This window comes from Protobothrops mucrosquamatus, unplaced genomic scaffold (assembly GCF_001527695.2).
Source record: "Protobothrops mucrosquamatus isolate PMUCROS unplaced genomic scaffold, P.Mucros_1.0 scaffold_306, whole genome shotgun sequence".
Classification (NCBI taxonomy): domain Eukaryota; kingdom Metazoa; phylum Chordata; class Lepidosauria; order Squamata; family Viperidae; genus Protobothrops; species Protobothrops mucrosquamatus.
The window spans coordinates 71,529-95,760 of NW_015386382.1; the positions used below are offsets into that span (position 1 = coordinate 71,529).

Below are 24,232 nucleotides of genomic sequence, written 5' to 3' on the forward strand. Positions count from 1 at the left end.
CCTGCGCCGGCCGAGGCATAGCTGGCAAGCGGCAGAGACGGAGCAGGCCGACCACCAGCTGGCCCAGCCCAAGGGAGGTAAGGCATCCGCCGGAAAAGGGGAAAAAAATGGCGGACAAAAAAAAAGGCGGACAGCCTTGCTTGGCGATCCCCGTGAAATGGTCGATCGACCCCAAATGGGGTCGCGACCCATAGGTTGAGAACCGCTGTTCTAGATAGAGGATTTTTCTGCTGGCAACAATTAGAATACAGAACTCAAACAGAAATTTCTGCAAAGGTCAATGGAAAATTTCTCCCGTTTTATGACCTGTAATCTCTAAATTCGGGGTAGAGCTGGGAAAATTGGATGAAGCCGAGTCTTTACTGGCCAGATGCTGTTCCTGACGCCACACGGAGTTTGCAGCAGATATTTTTTCTTTGTGCCCTGGGAGACAAACATCTGCCGCTACCTAGGATTGAACTCTCGACCTTCCAAGTGGGAGGCGAGGATTTTCACCACTAGGCCACCACATTGCCAAAGTTCTTAGAAAACATACCCTTGCAAGCTTTTTTTTTTTAGTTTTAAAAAATGCTATTTGTTTTAAATTTCTGTGCACATGTATCCTGAAATGTATATTTAGATTGATCCAATTCACTTTCACTCAGTTACTAAACTGAGTAAACACATTTATGTAAAATAATAATATAGAAATATTTTCAGAGACCCAGCAACCTGAAAGAAATGTACATTGTGAATAAAAAGAGTTTGGAACATCTAGCATAGCAATGAATACCAAGCTTTAGTTTTTAGTATAATTGCAGGAAGCGTTTATGTTTTACTGAATTTATTTAAAATACTTTAAGCCTCCATAATATATCATTTAGATTAAAATTGAGATAAAGCCATGTTCATATCCTGTTTTCTTAAGGCTTACCATTTTAATATATTTTCATTTTGGTGCACAGTCTAGGCTGTTTAAGATGCTTCAGAGTAGATCAATAAATATCCTTTCTAAGAAGAGAATTTTATACATGGAAGTGGTCTACAACAGAATTATCTGAAAAAGCTCAATGTCTCTTCAGTTGGTGAGTTAATATTTTATCATTTAGTAGTTGCAACAGTAATAATTTGTAAACATAGTTTCTACCATAAAATACAGTATATAGACATATTGCTAACAAAGTTTTCTGAAATGTCAGTAATATTAGTAATTTAATAATTAACAATGAAGCCATCAAGCACCTATGAACAGCCCCATTTTACTCTATTGTGTCTGAAAATTGAATGTTTCACATATTGTGCAATTTGTCAAAGTTGATATAGTGCAGTATGCTAGTATCAATACCATATTGGACCATTATTTCCTTGGATTGCTTTCAGTTGTTCTATATATCAACAAACTGGAAATAAGATAAAATCGTGAGCAAATTTCTATGATTCCAAAAATGCATGCTTGTTTATCATTCAAAAATTAACAAAGTGTTAAGTTGATTCACATGTATTAATAAATATCAGATAGTAAATGCATAAACATAATTTTCCTGCCACCTTCAAATTCAATGTTTTAATGGATAGAAAATCACTGAAATACATTCTATTTCAGGTAAAACAATCAATAGTGACACAGCATTAAACAACAAAATGGTAAGAAAGCAAGTGATGTTTGTGCATTTACTATAAAATATGATCCAGCCAAACTCGATCCTATCTGAAGCACAGTATTTGTAACCATTTCAATATTCCCAATAATCTTTTTTTTTTCATTTCTTAACTATGATCTGTTTTGGACTCATGCTTCAATGGGCACTTAATACATTTAGTTACTGACTATAAGGTCATTCTTTATCTGCCACTGTTATTGTTCAATTTAGCCAAGTGCGTCAGGAAAGCACTAACTAGTACTAACAATTTACAGATGTTTTTAAGTAGCAAATTAATGTGCAAACAGCAATATATGAATTCTCTAGTGACAATTACTTTACAAAGAAGCCTCTGTCTGACTCCCTCACAAGAAGCTGTTTCACAGTTGAATGAAATGAAGTTATTAAGTAATTAAAAGGAATTCTTGTACTTATGGCCTTGAAACAGAGAGCACCGCCCCCTATAGTCAGCAATGATTAGCAGAGTAAAATCTGCAAGGACCCCTTGTACTCACAGGAAACAAAAATATGCTAAGTTTCCTTGTCTCCTTGAAATAAAAATATTTCTGCATTGAAGAAATATTAATGATTCTCAGTCTATGACCAAATTATAAAAATAAAAAAATGTTTTTCTAAACGAGGAAAGGCAACTGGCTTGCATTATGTTAAGGCTGATCTATTGAAAAGAGATCAAGAAATTTTTTAAAAAGTTTTCCTATATTTTGACCTGAAGTTAGAAAATATCTTACTAGACATGGAGATAAACTAGGTCTGAAGTATATCTGCGTATATCAGACAGACTTACACAATGATATATTCACAATGGCTGTGACAGAAAAGCATTACCAGAAAATATAAATGAAAATCACATTTCCCCTTGTATAATTATCTCCGTCTATAGTCCTTTTATTAAATCTATTCTGATTTTCTCTCCACTAAAGCTGAACTTCTTGGCAACAAGACTGTAACCACTTTTATCTAATGTAAGACAGATGTCAAATTATTGTCCTATGGTTTTCTACCTTCCAAGGCTAATGATTGTTCAGTGCCAAATACAAACAAATTGTGGATTTTTTTTGTTTCTTTAATTCAATTTTATTTTTATTCTTACTTTATTCTTGCTACTTTATTTCCTTTTAAGGTCTGACTATTGCACTTTTGAGAGTGCTAATCTTGTGATTGTTATAAAAGAAAATGAAATATTTTCCATTTTTATAAATACAAGTAGCCCTCTGGCTATGACAGCAATTTGGACCAGGATTGCCATCACTTAGCAATGCGGTAGTAAAGGGCAATATCACATGACTGTATTGTTTAGCAACAGCAATCCCAAGCAGTTCTGGTTATCATTGTAGCAGCAAGATTCATGGGTCTTTAAGCAGGAAGAGGTGGGAGTTCCAGGTAAGGATTGTGGAGTTCAGGGGAGGGCGAGCTGCCATAGGGGGCAATTAGATTTCAGCTTTTTGTACTATCTTCTAGTCTAGAGATATCACATTTTCTTCTTATACCACTCAGGTTCAGTAATCTTCCTAACTGAACATTCTCTGTAATGATTGGATGCATGTTTCCATATTCTTGATTACTATCTATAGGCTTGGCTTATTTGGGACTGGATCTCAGACTAATTATAATCTGAGTACCAGTATATCAATTTTATGATCAACTGCAAAGTATGGCATTCTGTTCCTACTTATCATCAGCTCAATACATGTAATTTCTAGACTTAGTTTTTCCTAAAATACTCTGGTAGAGAGTAGTATCGTGTTTGCCACAATCAGATTATGTTAGAGAAACTAGCTTTAGGAGTCTGACAGATAAAATATTAGAATATTGATTAATAATGTACTTCTTAGTTAAATACAAAATCATTGATATAACCAAAAAGAAATGGCATTATTCAGTATTTCAGCAACATGGGCTATTACAGATTTTAAGAAATTTAAAAATGTACATCAAGACAAATACAAAAACAAAGAAAGAAAGCAAAATCAGGAACAGAATTCAATCCCTGAAAACTATTAGAGAAAGGAAACAATTCACATTTTAATTAAATAAATAAATGTCAAGGAGCAATTACTCCAGGATTCAAATTACATAGAATTATTCTAAATATGATACCCTCTTATGAAGCCTGATTATAAAACTTCTAGCTGTAGCTGAAAGACCTAATCAAAGCCCTACATTTGAAAGAAATACAGTACAAACAATATAAAAATGACATATAGAATCATGGAATAAGAGAACTGGAAGGGACCTTGGAGCTCATCTAGCCCAGCCCTCTGCTCAAAGAGGAGACCGTTACCAAATAATGGAATGACAGACTGGGAAGGGACCTTGGAGGTCATCTAGTCCAACCCTCTTCTCATGCAGGAGACCCTTACAAAATCATAGAATGACCACCACTGAATTGAATCCCACCACTGCCTTGAGTTATTATATTATATAGGTATAATATAGGTATAGGAATAATATATATAGGTATAATATAATATAACAATAATATAGATATAATATAGGTACTGAAGATTTTATGGTTCTGTTTCTAAGGACAGCTCCCAAGAAACAAGCTAACACAGCAGTCCCCAACCTTTCTGGCTCCAGGACTAGCTGCAGAGGCAGGGGCGAAGTTTTGCGTGTGCAACCTAATCCCACACATGCACAAATGAAGCTTCACACACTTGCCTGCCACTTGCGTGGCCCATTTCCAACATACACATTTAATTAAACACAAGGTAGTAATAATAATAATAATAATAATAATAATGATGATGATGATAATAATAGTAGTAGTAGTAGTAGTAGTAGTAGTAGTAGTAGTAGTAATAGTAATAATAGTAATAATTGAATTAAAACTTGGCATTTTCTCTCAAATACATTTTACTGCAAACAAAATTGCAAAACTAAAGTAATTTAGCTTCTAATGTGTATATTTTCCAAAACGCTTTTATTTGTTTTTATATGTTTAGGTTTGTTGGATCTCACTGTCTAAAGCAGGCATATCAAACTGCTGGCCCATGGGCCGGATGCGTCACGCCAAAACTGCGCCCACCCCATTGCCGGCAATGGGGGGAAAGTCACGAGACGTCATGCGACGTCACATGACGTCGCGAGTTTGACATGCCTGGCCTAAAGCATTTGAGACATATAACTATATTACACAAATAAGGGAGTTTTGTGTTGCTCTCTTCTTCTGTACCTCCACTGCCAACTAGGAACTGCTGAAATCAAGAAAGATTTAAAATCTTTAAAATCTTTTTACCATTTGTTATGACTTATTTGTGTAGAAATAAATATGTTTGCAGTTCTCCTTTCCAATTTGTTGAACATGGTCTTTACGTTCAATAATCATTAACCTTGTAACACTTTTATTATGATAATATTTTAAAATGAAAGAATGCTGTATAGTCATTCAGAATAGCAAAAGAAACCACAAATAATTGTTGTTTTTTTTGTACTAGGAGCTTCAAGTATGTTAAATTGTACAGTAATAGTAATGTTAAAGAACAGATTAAAAATATCCTGTCAAAACATAAAGCAAAAGAATATGCCATATTTTATATAGGAGTCAATTTGGTCTAGTATTAAGGCAGAAACTGAAAGGCTAGAAACTGAAAGACTGAGCTCTGGTCCTGCCTTAGGAATGAAAACCAGCTGCTTGACTTTGGGCCAGTCACTCTCCCTCAGCCCAACTCACCTCACAGGGTTGTTGTGGGGAAAATAGGAGGAGGAAGGATGTTAGAAATGTTTCCCCCCCCCCTTTGAGTCGGTGGTGGGATTCAGCCGGTTCGCACCATTTCAGCAGAACTGGTAGCTAATTTTTTGTTGCCCAGGCCCAGAATGGACTTACGGAAGTGGCATCCACACAGAGAACCGGTTGTTCACATATTTGAATCCCACCACTGCGTTGAGTTATTTATAAAAATAATAGAGGTATGATGTAAATAAATAAATATTCATCTACTACTAGTTCTAATCACTGCTAGTTAAGTCTGCCAAATATTATGCCATCCTGTGATAGTATCAACGATGCACTTAAAAGGAAATAACATCTGTCTTGTACTTCTTAGCCCTGTTAAGGCATATAAAAATAATAATAATTAGGGAGTTATGATTGCATAGTAAATGTTCACTAAGGAATCATCTTTTAATTTGCTCATCTATCTTACTTATTTAAGAGAACATGAACTACTCTGATAGAGTTGTAATGTTCTATTTCAAACTGCTTAAAAGAAAATAAAAACCTATTTTAAGTTCAAAATAGTTGCTCCAGTTTCCTAATTTTAGAAATTCAAAATAGAGTTGAAGCATATCCAAAATGATTGAGACAATCTATTTCAAATGGAAAAAGTTGGTTCAAACTCAAAAACATAGGTGAAACTTGAAATGGATCATTTGAATTTGAAACATTTTAACATCCCTAATAATTAATATCCAAGAAAACCGCACTTTTTAATGTAGAAATTGTACCATAATTAACAAATGCACAATACAGTTCTTTTTGCTTCATGTTTTCTTCGTAGTATGTGGATCTAATTTCATCCTTTCCCAAAGACATTAATTTCATTGTAACATAATGCAACCTACTAACTACTTGATACTTGCACAAATATTTGCTATTTTGAACATACAGTACATTGTACACGAAAGAATAAATTTCATCTGGCTTGAATAATTCATTCTAATATATTTCACAGCAGGGAAATATTTAATGTTAGTAAACTACTTTGCTCACCTTGACATGCTCCAGTGCGGATGTTTGGAATGAAACCACGACGACATGGTTGGGGTTGAGCAGGGCACATTTCACAAGGATGGCCCCACGCACGTCCAATAGTTGCACAACAAAGTGTCTTTGTGCAAACAATACCAGCTAGCTGACCTTGACACATCTGATTGTTGACTTGAATAAAACAAGGGCCTGTTCTATAATCTGGAAATTAAAAGGAAACAGTTTAATGCACAGGCAGTGTTCCTCCATCCCATCTGTTTAAACACACAAGAATTTTTCAATCTAGTTCTGTTATCTGATGCAATAATCTGTTCCCCATTAATGCTCTTGTCCCAATAAACCACTGATCTCTAAGGTCCAAGGGCATGGGGTTTTTAAATATTTTTTTTATAACCACCAAAAAATTAAACTGAAACTCTAGTTTTAGCATCCCTTGTCTATCTTTTCAAATAATAGAATTTAATAAAAAATCTCTACTATAAAATATCCTATTATGATAGACATTATACAACTTACAGTATGCCAAATTTCAGAATGTTGCTTTTTATTATTTTAATTTTCAGAAAATACACAAAAATGTAAGCAGATTAAAGATAATCCAGGTAAAGAAGGTATTTGAGAAAATGATCATGTGCAAAAAGTTATCACCTGAGGGAGAAAAATACAGTATAGCCATAATATTATTCAAATATTTGCAAGACCAGAAATTTAACAAATATCTTTACTTGTGTAATTAAAGAAAAAAAATTGTTTTACAATTATAATTAGATTATTTTAACCTTTAAAGAGTTAAATTCAGTTAATAACTTAACTGAAATACATTCTCCTCCATCATTAGATGACGACTGTATATATTTAAACCAACATGGATATATTTCCCAAGATCATATCTCCCATAATTAAGCTTATGATAAACTGAAGGTCACATTATCAGATTGGGTTATTCCATCTGAATTTCCCTTTTTGGTAGTTATTTATTTTATTGAATTATACCATTTGAATAATCTGCATTTATCTTTGAATGACTAGCTAAGTGTCAAGACCTGTAAAGTTCCATAGAGAGTCCTGGTAAGCTGAGGACGTGACTGTGATTTCCTAACATTATTCTCTTTAGCTTTTCATTTGAAAAACTTTTAATATTATACTGAAATATACATTTAAAAAAATAATATATTAAAGTTTTGTAAATGTAAAATTATGGAAAAAGATAGCAATGCAAGTTATAGCTGGGAACTAGTTAGTATACTAGTATACTAACAATTTATGTCATGGCCCCCTCAGAGTCTGGTTCAGAGGAGGAGGAGGAAGAGTTAGAGCTAGGACCATCCGACAGGGAAAGCACGCCAGGGGCTGAGGATGATGCTGTCCTGGGCCCCTCAGGCATTGGGGGGGGGAGGTGGTCCACCAGACAAAGAGCTACCTGCCTGCACAGTCACAGGGGAGGATCGGCTACTGACTGGCAGTTGTGCTGATAGGCAGCCAATCTTCTCTGATAAGGAATAGCTGTCTACTACACTTGATCCAAGGGCAAGGAGAGTAGAGCATAGGCAAGCCCAGAGAAAGACTGCAAGGCTACTCAGGAAGAGGTCGCCCCACCCCTCCCCACAAAGAACACCTGGAGGGGAGTAACTTAAGGAGAAGCTGTGGGGAGTTAGTCTTTGCCAGGAACAATTGTTTGCTTTAGCTTACATTCCCCTGGCTTTTACTCGTGCCTGTTGCTGTTTGCCTTGCCTTACTTCAGGGTTCCTCAACCTTAGCAACTTTAAGACTTTGCTGGCTGAGGAATTCTGGGAGTTGAAGTCCACAAGTCTTAAAGTTGCCAAGGTTAAGGAACCCTGCCTTACTTGGAAGATTGTTCTTCGGATTTTGTTTTGGCCTTCGCCCTTCTCTTGTGGCCTACATTTGGATTTTGCTTCACTGGGGCTTTGGAATTGCTTCTTTTCTGGGCCTGTTTTCTTGTCTTGAGGACTGCCCTTGTATTGTGCCTGGACCCTGCCTGGTGGATTGGATTTGAAACCCTGGACCTTGCCCTGTGAGCGTGCTCCTACTCTGTGGGCTTTCTTTGTACTATAGAGGCTGTTGTTTGCGGGACTGAGGATGGCTGTCTTCAGGATAGGGTGAGGGTGGAGCCTTACCGGTTATTAGAGGGCCATTGGCTAGAACACTGTTTAAGAGAAATAAAGGACTCTTTAGAGGCCTGCCTTGCCTGACCACCTGGGTCATAACAATTACTGACTTTTTAACTAGGTAGTGCTTTATTTAATGCAGCAGCTCTGGGTAGCACTCATCTGTATGTCTTATAACTTACTCTGCTGGTTATCCCTGGAATCTTTTAATTTAAGGAATATAAATTTTGTCCATATGTAAAATTAGGGGAAAGGAAGGGTTCTGACTGGATCTCTTTGTGTCCATCTGTCAAAATAAACAAACTATAAAAGCCAGAAGAGTTGAAAAAAAGGCTCCTCACAATACTGATCAATTCCAAGAGTCAATTCCAAGAGTCAATATATGCCAGTGATGGCGAACCTTTTAGAGACCGAGTGCCCCAAAACTGGCCCCGCCCTCGCTCCAAGAGTCAATTCCAAGAGTCAATTCCAAGAGTCAATTCCAAGGCTCCTCACAATACTGATCAATTCCAAGATCAATTCCAAGAGTCAATATATGCCAATACGCTCCAAGAGTCAATTCCAAGAGTCAATTCCAAGGCTCCTCACAATACTGATCAATTCCAAGGCTCCTCACAATACTGATCAATTCCAAGATCAATTCCAAGATCAATTCCAAGGCTCCTCACAATACTGATCAATTCCAAGATCAATTCCAAGAGTCAATATATGCCAGTGATGGCGAACCTTTTAGAGACCGAGTACCCCAAAACTGGCCCCGCCCTCGCTCCACCCCCCATCCCCTGCCCCGCCTGCCCGCAGGGCCACTCACCGCCTCCAGGGCCCACCGCAGATAGCCCAGGCAGTCCAGCAGCACTATGGCGGTCACGCCCTCTGCCCGTGCCCTGCAGCATCAACTGTGCACAATGGGGTGTGAGGGCAGAGTCTTGTCTATGCTGCCTGGCTGCCATGTCCTTGGCTGCGCTGCTCCGCATGGGCCACGCTCAGGGGCGATTGCTGGAGAGGAGGGGGTCATGGGGGGAGGCGAGGCTGGGGCAACGGCATGTGTGCCCACAGAGAGGGCTCCGAGTGCCGCCTCTGGCACCCGTGCCATAGGTTCGCCACCACTGATATATGCCAATAAAATAAAATAATAAAATAAAATAATTATATATTCTAGGTTGTGACATTGTCACAGAAGAATAATTATTTTACTCATTAAACTATGTTCATATACGGTTCTTAAATATTTATTGTGAAATACAGTTTCCTTCATTTTGTTAAAATATATGTTATTTTGATAAAATATATGTTATGAATAGAAAAGTCAATAAAGGGTACTGAATATCTGTATTTTAAATTCAGAAATTCCTATTTATTTAAAAATGATACACAGAAACACACATATAGAGAGTATATATGCTCACAAGCATTGGGATTTCAAGCATTGGGAAAAGAAAATGATAAAGAAATATTTCACAACCTTTAATGATTGTATTGGGGTGTATATGGTGACTTATACATAACTGGGTTGAATTATATTGATGCATAAGCAGCCAATATAAGTAAATGCAAGAAAAGGCTGACATTTGGACATGGTCTTCCTTACTGAAAACAAGCCAAGAAACAACTAAAGAAAAAGCTTTTGAGGGTGACATCCCACTTGTGGAATGTCTTCCCTAAAGAAATGTATCTGGCATCTCTATTACAATCTTTCTGGCACCCATTTAAAACCTTCATTTTCCCAAGCAAATTAAAATAAAAAAAAGTCATTACCTTTTGTGTTTTCTCATGATTTAAATGAAATTTATATCTTATAAACTTATATTTATAAGATACATTTTGTTTAAAAAGAATATTTTGTTCTAGGTTTTATTCTAAAGAAGCAGAATGTATGTCTTTTACGCCAAGAATAGAGCTAACCACAGCCAACAGTTAAATAAGGAATATAAATATAAATATTTATATAGAAAATTGGACTTGGGAAAGTCTCCCCAAAACTACTTTCTTGTAGCATGACAAATATACTGTAATAAGTTCAATGATTAGTTACTTTTCACCCTTTTGTCTTCAGCCTGGAAACCAAGATAGTTGTATAAGCAGTCATGCTTTATCATTCTAGAGCAGGGTTGTCAAAATTGCCAGCCCGTGGGCCAGTTGCATCATATGGAGGGTGCGCCCACCCCAGCTCTGGCAATGCAAAAAAGTGTTGCAACACATCACATGATGTGGCGAGTTTGACACCCGTGTTCTAGAGGCTATTGTGAAGGAAAACTACATATATTATGTATTAAGTAAAATACTTAATTCCAATTACCTTATAAAATACATAAGTATGATATTTAAATATAACATAAAAATGTTGATATGATAAATTATTTAAATTTACAATTCTGAATATAGATATTAAGAAGTAAGCAGAGCATCTTATAAAATATACAAAATTATACTGTACACATTTCAATGTACATTACTGAATTATAATAATATAGTTAAGTTACCAGCATAGATTTACTGTCTGTTTAGCACTTAGCTTCTCTGCTTTGTATAATCTAAAACAGTGGCCTCTAGCATTTAGGGTACCATGCACCAGTTCTGTGGAGGGTGGTTTTTCCACAGACCGGGAGGGTATGGTTTCACGAACTGCCTGGATCCCACACATGTATGGACAGGGCTTCACTCACTTGCACGGACTGGTTCCTGGGGGCCACGGACTGGTGCCAGTCCACAGCCTGGGGGTTGGGGATCCTTCATCTAAAACATACATATTTCTTTAGGAAAATGCACAAATTATTGTTGAACTTCATTACCAGACATACCATTCTTCTTTGCAACTTAGTAAGACTGCAAACTTAATTCAAAGATATGCTGGTTGTAAAAAATTAGAGTGAGGACAAAATTCCCTTCTGTCAGCATGTATCAATTTTCCTTTTTTTAACTCCAAAGATATATCAATGAAGAGTTCTGCTAGCATAGATATGAGCCTCCCAATCTTCTGTTGACTTTACAGTAACACGATTGGAACGAATGTAGCTGGGTTTTTCTTTGGTTTGGTTTGGTATGGTGTAGGATTTTTAACACTGACTATGGGAATGAGGACCAACTGTAAGGGAAACCATTGCCATGACTGACTTTAAGAAACCTCTCAACCGTCTAGAATGCCACACAGCCTTTTTTTTCTACTTGAACTATGACCCCCCTGAAATAACCCAGTTTGGAGTATAATAAAACTTCATTTAGCCTCCTGTTGGCTTAACAAGCCCCAGGGCAGGGTAGAACAAAGCAGTGAAAGGAAGGAAAAATTTATTAAGAAAGACAAATAAGTGACTGTATAATCCACTCAAAAATATGTTCAAAAGTATATCATAATTGTTTCTTTTAACACTGAACCAAAAGGAATTGGTGGAATGCATATATAGATAAACTGGGGAGAGATAATCAAGAAGGATACTACAATGTCTAGTATTTGGCTTTTAACAGTCAACGTTTTTATTAATTACAGGTAATCTTTGACATACTGACTGTTCAAAGTTACAATGGCACTGAAAAAAGTGACATGACTGCTTTTCACACTTACAAAAATTGTAGCATTCCCATAGTCATGTGATCAAAATTTAGATACTGGGCAATTGAGTCATATTTATGATGGTTACAGTGTCCTGGGATCATGTGATCAGCTTTTGCAACCTTCTGACAAGCAAAATCAATGGGGAAGCCAGATTCGCTTACCAACTGTGTTACTAAATTAATAGTTGCAGTGATTCACTTAATATTGTGACAAGAAAAGTAGTGAAATGAGGCAAAATTCACTTAACAAATGTCTCACCTAGCAACATAAATTTTGGGCTCAATTGTGGTTGTAAGTTGAGGACTACCTATATTTAGATGAGATAATAACAGTTACAAAATTTGCAGTCAACACAATATTGGGTGTTAGATGGTAGAAGACAAATAGAATTCAATAACCAATTTTGAAGAGAAATAGACTGAAAACAATAGAATGAAATTTGGCAGTCAACACTATAGAATTATCCATGTAAAAAACAGAAATCAAATAATAAGTATGGAAAAGATAATAGCTAGCTTTACAAAAGTTATTTTGAAAAAGATCACAGGACAATAATTGATTATGAATCTAAGTATAAACCAACAGACCACAAAAAAAAGGCAAATGCCGATTTTCAGAGAATTCTAATTTGCATCTACTTTATTCTATATTGATAAGACTCTACATTAAATCATCAGTTTCAACACCATATTATTAAGGAGAATTCAGACAAACTGAAACTATTTCAGAAAATGGGAATAGAAACCATCAGGAGACCATACATTAAATTCTATTAAGAGAAATTGATGGACTAGGAATATTTATGATGCATGATAACACTATTCAAGGAATGTCACAAAAAGCTAAGACCTCTTCTTTATTATCCTGGAATATAATATGTGAAATTGCAGACTTAACTTACTGCAAAAAAGCAGATTCTATTTGAACAGGATGAAAGAGAAATTCAGCACTGGAATCAATTATACAAAAAATGAGTTGTGCTCCCCCGAAAGATATGTTCAAGCATAAGTAATCATTTGTCAGAAATTCTTTAGTTTGTATTGCTGCATGGGACACAATACACTGAACCATAAACTAACAAAGCACGAAGAGTTCTGATTCAGTTATACCTTGACTAATACAAGTAGTCTTCAACTTAGGATCACAATTGAGCCCAAAATTTTTGCTGCTAAATGATACATTTGCTAGGTGAATTTTGCCCCATTTTATGACTTTTCTTGCTACACATGTTAAGTGAATCACTGCAGTTGTTAAGTTAGTAACACGGTTATTAAGTGAATTGGCTTCCCCATTGACTTTGCTTATCAGAAGGTTGCAAAAAGTCATCCCACCTCTTATTTAGTTCCGCATACCTCTTATTTAGCACTAATGGGAAACATTAGTGGGAAACATTCAGATTTTGGGTACATTTCATTTTAATGTTGTAGTTCTTACCTCTTTCACATTGAGGGCCTGTGAATCCATATACACATGCACAACGATTGGGCCCAATGCAGCGACCTCCATTCTGGCATCCATGTTCACAAACAGCTGTGTTTTGAATAAAAATATTAAAATGAATTAGGAAAATTTGCCTGTATTAATTAATTAATTACCCAAATCATACAATTTTAAGCCTGGGACAAGGCTTAAATTCTTTGCCAAGTCTTTAATTCTTGAACATTATCAGATTGGGAGCCATCTAGGTCTCTGGCCAGTTCTCATTCCAGAGGAAAGGTGCTGCACCGGAAAAGGCATGATTCCTGGATCCCACTAGATGACACAGCTTCACTGATGAGTCTAAAATATGCTACAATACCATGTACTTGCCGTCAACCAATACAAGTGTCATTTGCAGTACATGCTGACAAGACATAATTGAAAATGTAAAATGGATTTTTGAGGAACACCTAAATTAAGGTTCCTCCTCATGACCACTTTAAAATGACTGGCAGATGTTATTGTCCCTACAATTTTAATTTGGGACAAATGAAAAAAAGCAACTAGTGGATTACCCCGTCTTTCTGTCCACTCACACCAAGCATCACTTCCTTAAGGGAAAAGTAATCACCAACTGCTCTCATGAACCTAAAGGATGGGTGGGTGAAACTCAATTGCTTTAATGATAAGTTTAGTTATATAAATTGTGCCTAAAGCTTTGGAAGAATAAAGATCATACATTACTGCTGGAGAAATTAGAAGGTATTTGAATGTTATATAGATATTGAAAACCTAAACACAAAACATGAACACAATGCCTTAAAAACATTTAGGTAAATGGCATTACTTACTCAAAGTTTAGTTATATAGTCAAAGAAAAGTGGAGGAAGACTGTTTTAAACCAATCATTAATTGTAGCAAAAAAGAAAGAAATATTCTGTTTTCAATACTAAAATGTCAAAATACAGTTTCACTGAAAATCATATTCAAATATATCACTTTTTAAATATAAAATATTAGAAATTACATGTGCCAAATACAGCCTGAAAGAATTTTCTGTAATAATGAATTTCACACATCTGTCTGAAGTAAGAATTTCTACCATACAACGATTAAAGCACCATTTGTTATGCTTTCTATATTCCCTAAGATTTTTGACCTGGCCTCTAAGAAAACAAGCATTTATATTCAGCAGAACCCACTCCCTTCTCTTGCAGATCTAGACATCTCAGGGGACATGACATTTGTTTGCAGTGCCACAGTGTCTGGGAAAAGAAGCGGGGGGGGGGGCATAGATCCAGATAGTTAGAGGAGACAAGTAATACTCAAAGTGAGCGAACTAAGGAAAAGATTGTGTTGAAAAAATCAAAATGCGAAAAAAGCAACATAATTCATCTACAATGTTGAAAAAATAATGGCAACAGCTTAAAGACATTTCTATCAAGGTTCATATAATGTTATGAGGCTACAAAACCTTGAGATTACATATCTCATCTGTAAAAAAGTGCTTGTAAAAAGAAAGTGAAAAATTACACTGTCCATATTATATACCTGGATAGTTGCGATTATATATTTTATTTCATGTTTTTGTATCAGGGTGATTGCATTATTTTAATGCTTCATTTATTCAACTGGTTATCTACTAATAAAATAAATATATTTTATGGCTTACTGTATTATTATTGTGTTAGTATATTTACTTTTCTATAATATGCTAATCAGCCTGAAAAACTGTTGTCATGAATAGATAAAAATATAATAAATACCTTTCTTCTCTTACTGGCACAATGTAGTCATTAATAACTAAGATAAAATCTTCCAAAGCAAGAGTGAGTAAGAGTAATGACTATACAGAAGTCTAAAAACATAGACTTACAAACAATCCAACATATACCACTGGTCAACACATTTTCATTCACAGACATTCACCATAGTCTGGATAATTGTGTGAATTTTAAAAAATACAAGTTTTGAACAGGCATCATTTTTCCCCCCGTGTGTATATGTTAGCTTATTTAAACTTGAATAACAGAACTAGACAAATTTGTATTACTTCTATAGTAGACATGTATTCTAAGAGATTTTGAAAAAAGGTAATACTTTCTTATAAATTCAAAATTAATCCTTCACTGCAGTATGCACAATTGCTCTAATATTATACAAAGTATGAAAAAATGATGCATACATAATAGTTGTATTTCACTGTTATAAAACTACATTTATAAGAAGTTTATAATTTCCTTAAGAAAAAGCTAAAGGTTATTTGGTTTGAGTATGTTAGGCAATTTTCCCAACTAAAGGCTCCAACAGCATATGGTCAACTATTGAAAGCATTCATTCTCTTGTGCCAAAAGAAAAAAGATAAGTAGAAAGAGGGGAAAAAACATTTAAGCATGGAAAAGAGTCAAGAAACAATGTAGCAGAAACTATATATGTATGTATGTATGCATTTATGCATGTGTATATATATATATATATATATATATACCAAAGACTCACATATATATATATATATATATATATATCAGGTTTTCCTTACTTTATTAGATCTCATTAAATGAAATATTGCTGTTCAGTAATTACCATGCAATTATTTTTTTATATACAGTAGGACAGTGAACTATGGCAGCAACTGAACAAATAACTATATTGTCATAATCTAAAGATTATCTCTCTAAATACTTGTGAACTGAAATTCAATGACTCCAAATGGGACTTGCCACAAAACGTTACAGTGTAATTTTATCCTGATCTCATTTTAATCAGTCATGCCCTTCTTCAGGATATTCCATTCTCCTGTACCACCACTGTAACAAAATTTTAAAGATAAACCATATTAATTCCTAACTGAGTTCTCTTCCCTTAAATAATCTACTTGGATTCTACAAAGCTCATAAGAGCTGGCTCTGTTCCCAGGCCTGGGTTAATGTGTTTGTTAATGCATATGTGGGGCCCTTGTTGCATTGTATGGTTTATTGTTCTGGTTGATTTAGTCTGGGCTGTCTTTTTATGTATGTTTTTACTGTTGACATTTTGAGAATTCTGCAGGCTGTCCTGTCTAATAGTGTAGAACAGAGATCTCAACCTTTCTCAGTTGGCGGACCGGAGGGAAAGGGAGGGGGAAGCAATTTACGTGCACATGTGTGCACGCACAAAACAGGGCCACGAGCATGTGCGATACAAACGGGGCGATGCTATCACCCACGTGACACTCGCTAGCACTGCCTCGTTTTTGCCACACGGGTGCTAGCACTGCTCAGTTTCCGCCAGACAGCGCCCCATTTTCATAGCAGCGGCTGTGCTAGCACAAGTGGGGATGAGTGCATGCGCACATGCACACATTGGTCAGCCTGTTCCGTGGCCCAGTAGCCAGCAGGCCACGGCCTGGTAGTGGCCCACGGCTCTCAGGTTGGGAACCCCTGGTGTAGAAGGTGATAATCAATTTGGTAAATTAAATTAATGACAACAAGCTTGTTAAGACCATATTTGTGCAATTTTGGTACATTTTTTTATTAAAAAAGAAATGGTACTCCAACTCAAAAGAGCAAAAATAGGATACAACAGTAGGAAACTGAATGTAATGAAATGCAGTTTAATTAGAACCAAGGAACTAGTAGAGAAACATAGCATGAAACAACTAAAATAAAAGAAGTGGGAATACATATATTATGCCTAGGAAAAGGAAAGAAAGAAGGCTAAAAAAAAAGCAATGGATACGAAAAACATGATACGGGATCTTCTGAGACAAGAAATAGATAACTGTATTTTCCTTGCATCTTATATTTCCATTCTTATAACTAAAGAACAAATTACCAACAACAATGAACCATTAATTGGTATTTTTTTTCAGAAACAAAATCAAGCCTTTGATTTAAAAACATTTGGGGTATTTTAATACAATTCACAGGCCAAATCTTCCCCAAAGGAAAAGCCTATTACATAGACTTTACAATGCCATATTGATAGAACCAAACCATCAGGGCTTTTTTCCAAGATCATTATTCTGAAAAACACCAGAATGTGAACTTGATAACAAGCAAGGCTGTAGTATTTGAAGTGAACAGCAGAACTTAAGATGAAATATATACATAAAATGCAAAATATATAACTATGTTATTGTTTTTACATATAAACTAAAAAAGTCTGCTTATTCAAGAACTCCTTGAAATGTAAAAATTCATTCAAAACGTTCCTGCTTACTGACAGTACTTTACTTCACAAATCTAATGGTGCTTAAACTAATTGATACTGTTACTACTTCTTATAGTTACATCTCTGTACTATCTTTATAATAATTACATCTCTCTAAGAGAAATATGTCTTCCCTGTAACTACCCTATCTACATAATGCATGTTTTGTTCATGACCATCACTGAACCTAATAGGCAAAAAATGCACTGAATTCACTGTCCCCATATCCAGATGAAATAGCAGCTATTGAAAAATATCAAAGACTATGCAACACCTATGCTACATCCATGACAGGAATCATTCAAATAAATCATGGCTGCCAAACATCTACTTACGTTGCCCACAGTAAGTGCCAATATATCCTTTTTGACATTGGCATTGGTCATCTAGACAGGTACCACCATTCAGACATCTGATGTTACACTGTTGTACTACAGCAAAATGCAGACAATTAGTTGTGCTTAAATTGTCATTTTATATTAGGTAGCAAAAAAGACACAAATATTGGGAAATAATGCAATAATATAGACATAACATACCAGTAAAATACATCACATAAAATATATAACATATAACAGTAATGGCGAACCTTTTAGAGACCGAGTGCCCAAACTGCAACCCAAAACCCACTTATGTATCATCGGGTGCCGGGTGGGCGTGGCTGCGGTGGTAATGGCAGATTGGGTGGGACTAAAAAGTTCAATTAATCAATTCCAACTTTGAGAGATCTTTTTTTTCCTGCGAGAAATTGAAATTGATTGATTGATTGAACCTTTTTTTTTTTTTTTTTGCACACGGAGGCCTAAAGCTAAAAGGTTTTATAAAACCCAGCTGAAGGCCTAGGATTGGGGCTACGGCGTGCGTGCCCAGAGAGAGGGTTCTGCGTGCCACCTGTGGCACATGTGCCACAGGTTTGCCACCACGGACATATAACATTCTCCGAGCTTGTGGGTTGGTTTCTGAACTTTTCATTACCAGGCTAAGTAACATATATAACAATTTTAGCATTTTGTGGCTTAAGGTTTCACTTTAAACTGATTTATGGTTCTAATATAAGTGACCCATAGTTAGTAATTAAAGCACCAGGCTAGAAATCAGGAGACTGTGAGTTCCATTCCTGCCTTAGCCATGAAAGCCTGCTGGATGACATTGGGCCAATCATTGTAATCTACCTCAAAGGGTTGATGTTGTGAGGAAAATAGGAAGAAGAAGGAGCATTATGTATGTTCTCTGTCTTGAGTTATTTATAAAAACAATAGAGGCAGGATATAAACAAATAAATGCTTCTTTATAAATGCTACTGTACATATAATTTTGAGGACTATCTAATTCAGATTTTTGTGCAGTTTTCTATTAATGTCTTTTTCTTACTCTTACTGTTTCCTATTAATGTTGCTTTCTTACTCTTCATCAGCGCACACATAATTCTTCATCTATTTCCTTGCTCCTCAAATGCTATTTCAATGTTTCATTTCTTTGCCAAAATAATACATAGGGTGTCTGAATTCTGCATTAATAAACTCAACCCAACAATAATTTTTCTTCTATATTTAGAATGTGGTTTCCTCCACTAATTCTTTTTGATTACATTACCTTGATCTCTAATAATCTCTAACTGGTTCTCTATTAATGCTTTCAAGCTTTTTTAAATGTTTATTACACTCATTTTATTTTAAAACTCTATCATTCTGATTTCAATTAATTTCCACTTTAATTGTTCAATTATTCCACATCTAAACTCATGTTATTGCTATTTTAAATATACAAGTTACATATTTTAGTTATTTACCACATAACATAGTTGATATCTTATTTTTCAATCAAAAAAACTTTTCCCACAATGTGGCTCATAAAAATTATAACCCAATATAAAAATCCAGTAAAACAATGGGATACTTTAAATGATCACAAGCAAAAACGAATGGGTTCAAAACAACAGGAAGGGAAACTATGTGGATATTTTACTTCACTTTGCTTTAAGAAGGGGGAAGGGGATATAGTCCTTCATGAAATAACTTCAAAAGGGTGCTTCATACAAGCTATCAAAACAAAGTATGTGTTTGAAACTTTGCACAGCCCTAATATTTAGGTAGTTAAACATAGGCAAAGTCAACAATGATTGCAATGGTTCTTTACGATCAAACATACAGATCTGGAAAGAAACTAGGTAATCAGTGAAATTAGAATTAGAATCATGTTCATCCATGTTTACATTCTATAATTCAGATTGTTTGCTTCTGACTTGGTGAATCCACAATCTCAATCATAACTTAATGATTACCATATAGTACAAACATAGCTATTTAAAATTTTCAATAAACTAATATTATATCCTGACCCAGCATGATCTGTGAACAACTGTAGGGTAGGAAATCCCTAGACAGATACCAGAACTTTCAAAAGGCAATAACTGGATTTACTATTTACCTATTTTTAAACCTAATTCCACAGTGAATGCAATCCCTCTAACCTTAAACAGAAAACATCTTTATTACATATAATAAAATGAAAAGGATGCTATTCAAGCCTTACTAGATTTTGGTCCACAGCTTGGCAATATCTGTCCATTGGAGCAAGTGCACATATTAGGACGAGAACAAAATCCATCACCACAACTATTTCTACAAATTGCTGTGGAAAAAATAATATATTATTATGACTTGCAACATTACATTGTTAAACAAACAATAAAAACATATGTTTAAAAGTTTAAAAACTATCGGATGTAGGCATTTCCCTATATATTGAAACTAGATCAGGAATTTTTATTATTTTGCTTTCATTTATCATTTATTTATTGTTCCAACAAACAGAATGACAACAACAGTCTTCATTCAATATCTTTACAATGTTCACTGTGGGACAAAGCACACAAAATTCTACTCCCTGCAAATTATATATACGTATTACAAAGTCAGTATAGAAAACAGATCATCTATATCAGGGGTGTCAAACTGCCGGCCCACGGGCCGTACGCATCACATGGAAGCCGTGCCCACCCCATTGCCAGCAATGGCAAAACTGGCCCAATAGGTTGTGCAACATCACGTGATGTCACGGGTTTGACATGCCTGATCTATATGGATAAAAATGGGGTATCAGGTTTTTACTCTCAAGATAATATGTGAGTGGGAGATATGGGGATCAGTAGGAAAGGGATGTCTACAAATAAGCCATCCTAAGATGCTACTGTAATCACTGATAAGCAATGGAAGTTTCCCACTGAACACTTTCATGAGGAAAATATTTCTATCAGAAGTATGATATGAAAGGGGAAGTCAACTGAAACCTGTTCCCTTTTATCTGAATTCTAGTTCTATTTCTCCACACAAACTCATGATTGTTAATTTTATATATTTATTAATACATTCTTGCATTTAGCATATCTGTATTGGCCTTGCAAGATTAAACTACTGTTGATGCTATCTTTAAAAAAAATCTTCAGTAATGTTATTTTCCTAACCAAAGCATGTTAATAGCTTTTTTTCGAGATTTTTAGACATTATTTAGAAGCACTAATTGCAAATGTATCTCTAACTTCATTTCAAAGAACAATATTTTTTTCTTGGTTAACAGACTACACTTACGAAAATAGCATAATAAGATTTTATTTTGCTTTAACTGCCCCTTTGCAAACTATAAACTATCAGAGCTAAAGTGATATGTAAATGAATGCATATTACAGATACATCTTTTCTTTCATGGTTGATTTCTTTTTACTTCAAAAGAAGTTTATTAGTTCAAAGGGGTTTATTTCAAAATACCCCTATGACAGGAATATTTTAACTAAATGCTATGGGCAATGAGAGCCACATTAAGCAGAGTAATTTTATCATTCCTGGTATTTGGAATATTATTTAATATTATTACAGGTAGTTCCTGACTTATGAACACAATTGGGACTAGAATTTTAGTCACTAAATGATGCAGTCAGTAAAAAAGTATCATGTGATCAGGCCCAACTTTATGACCACTTTTACCACAGTTGCTAAATGAATAATGTGTTTATGAAGTGATTCATATGGTCTGACTTCCCCAATTGACTTTGCCATAAGCTGACTGAGAAAGTCACAAATCCTGATCACATTACCATAAAATGCTGCAACAGTCATGTGAGTTGGTTTCCAAGTGTCCTAATCATGATAACGTGACTACAAGTGTAATACAGCAGTTGTAATTTCAAAAACTTAAAAAAAACATTTTCCTAGTCTGTCCTAATTTTGAACCATTGTTAAATGAACAATCATAAGTGTAATCTGTAAGTGTAACCTATCATCTTAAATATCTGATTAATATTTAATATTAAGATCAAAAAAGTATTATGATAAACAAAAAAGTGAAACATGAAGTACGCCAAAATGATATGTGTAGATTTCCTTATAACTGAGAATACAATTTCTTCTGTAACAGTTGTCTAATTGGATGGAACATCAAAATGTGAGATATAATAAATTAACATGATTCTGCCTACAAAGGGTGTAATCCTAGGGTTTCTCAAGAGTTGTTAGAAATATTTAAACTGAGTATCATTTTTGTATCTTGGTGAAAGAAATGACTGGCTGGGAAGATCAAAGTTATAATCCACCCTTATTGATTTATTTGAGACCATGTCTTATCCCTCTGTCCAACTAATCTCACAAGATTACTAGAGGATAAAATACAATGAGCTTCTGAAAGAAAGGATACACACACACATCTAAGTCAATTTGTTTCATTTAAAACATTTTAAAAAGCAGAGCAACCACATATTCATAATTGTGTATGTGTGTGTGTGTGTGCAATTTATTTATTTATCACATTAAAAGTGCCCATCTCCCTCACAGAGGGACTCTGGGCAGTGTTAAGAGGAATTCTGGGCAAAAATGAATGATTTAAATCTGTTTCTGTACCTGGAATATAATGTTCACAGGCATAAGTATGATCATAGATAGTTTTCTTGGCAACCATCAGGTTCCATGTCCCTCATTTTTCTATTTTTATTTTTTTAACTGGGAGGCTCCCAATGCATCCTTTATCTCAATTCTGGGTGGGATCCAGAAGTATTGTTAGAAAAAACAATTGGTGTTCAATACTTGGTGTTCAATACTTTCTTCTGAATGCCTATGGAGATTCTCAGTCATCCAGGTCATGGGTGTCCCAAAGGTGCTTTTTCAAGAGGCAACTGGACTTTCTTTGTTTTTTCCTTGACAATATTTTGCTTCTCATCCAATAACCTTCTTGGATGAGAAGAGAAATGTCTTCAGGGAAAAAACAAAGAAAGTCCGGTTGCCTCTTGAAAAAGCACCTTTGGGACACTTTCTTTTGAAGCATACCCAGATGCCTGAAAGGGAATGAGAAGCAAAAGTGGGGTGATAGGATGCAAGCTGATGAACATAACTTAAGATGGAGAGTACTTTTAGTAGAATAGAGGCTGTTATGTGGCATTGCACTGGGCTGTATCTTTTTCTTTCCTGGTGATGGATCTCTGTTATTGATTGACATTGTAAGGTACTTTGAGATTTATGCACAACTGTACATGTGTGATTGTTAAGCTATTTGATTTAGGATAATATTAGGATGTGATAGTATATGAGTTTAGTATTGGCTTCATGAACTGTTATTATATTGGGTGAAATAACTGGTAGGCTTCTCTCATTACCACAATAACAATGAACCATAAAAGCAGGCTAATTATACAATGTGTTAATTGGGTAGCAGACAAATGCCTTTGGGATTTTTATTTCTTAAACAGAAAATAGCACCATATAAAAAAGACTAATCTTCTCAAACTCTACATTTCTGAAAATTCAATTTTGTATATGAGGTGAGAAGTTTCACTGGAACCAAAGGAGTCTTTAATTTTAATCTCCATGAGAGGAGTAAAGGTAAAGGCTGTGGGAAAAACTTCTCCCACCCATGCAGTGGCCTTGATCTAAGTCAATTCATTGCATTTAATTTTTTTTTAAAGGAAAGCAACCACATATTCATAATTTAATATAGTCCATTGTTTGCCCTTCAGGCATAAACCCTATTGTATTTAATAAGAATTACTTGTAAATAAACATACATAGGATTTCACTGCTAATATATAAATCCAATTTACCCCAAAATACATATAATTTCTATATCATCTATAGATAGTAGATAAACAGAAAAATCAGAATCAAATATCAAAAATATTCTGTCCTGGTTTTGCCCAAGACTTTTTATTATTTTTCAAATGTTCTAGAGCTGTAAGCTGATCTCAAGCATAGATTGTAGAGGTCTGGCTTGGTGAATCCCAGAGTGCAACTAAATTCCATTTGCCAAGTCAAATCAGTAATCACATTTCTCAGCACAAAGATAACATTGGCCAAACAAGATTCTTAAGCTATTAAAATACTTATCACATCTAATCTAAATCTATTATAACTTAAGTACAACAAAAATACAAATATCCTAAATAATTCATATTATTTGTGTACTATATTATTTATGAATTTCAAAAATGAATTCTTATCAAATTATTTTTGAACTATAGTACACAATGCCATTGTTTTTGTTTTGAAAACTGTCAAGCAATTGCTATTTCTTAAATTCCAAGCTGAAGCCTAAAATTAGCAATTCAACTATTGTAGTGTAA

At 35.0% G+C, this 24,232-nt stretch overlaps 1 protein-coding gene across 1 annotated transcript in view; it reads right to left on the bottom strand.

Moving 5' to 3' along the window:
- The window catches only part of LOC107302947 (fibrillin-2), a gene marked incomplete at its 3' end in the record, with an annotated part of 98,496 nt that overhangs the window by 71,522 nt on the left and 2,742 nt on the right, over positions 1-24,232 (bottom strand). Inside the window, exons 3-6 of the mRNA XM_015832113.1 lie at positions 20,164-20,262; positions 17,967-18,062; positions 13,456-13,551; positions 6,352-6,549 (exon numbers count right to left, since the gene is read on the bottom strand). Coding sequence (XP_015687599.1) covers positions 6,352-6,549; positions 13,456-13,551; positions 17,967-18,062; positions 20,164-20,262 — 489 coding nt within the window. The remainder of the gene's footprint in view (positions 1-6,351; positions 6,550-13,455; positions 13,552-17,966; positions 18,063-20,163; positions 20,263-24,232) is intronic.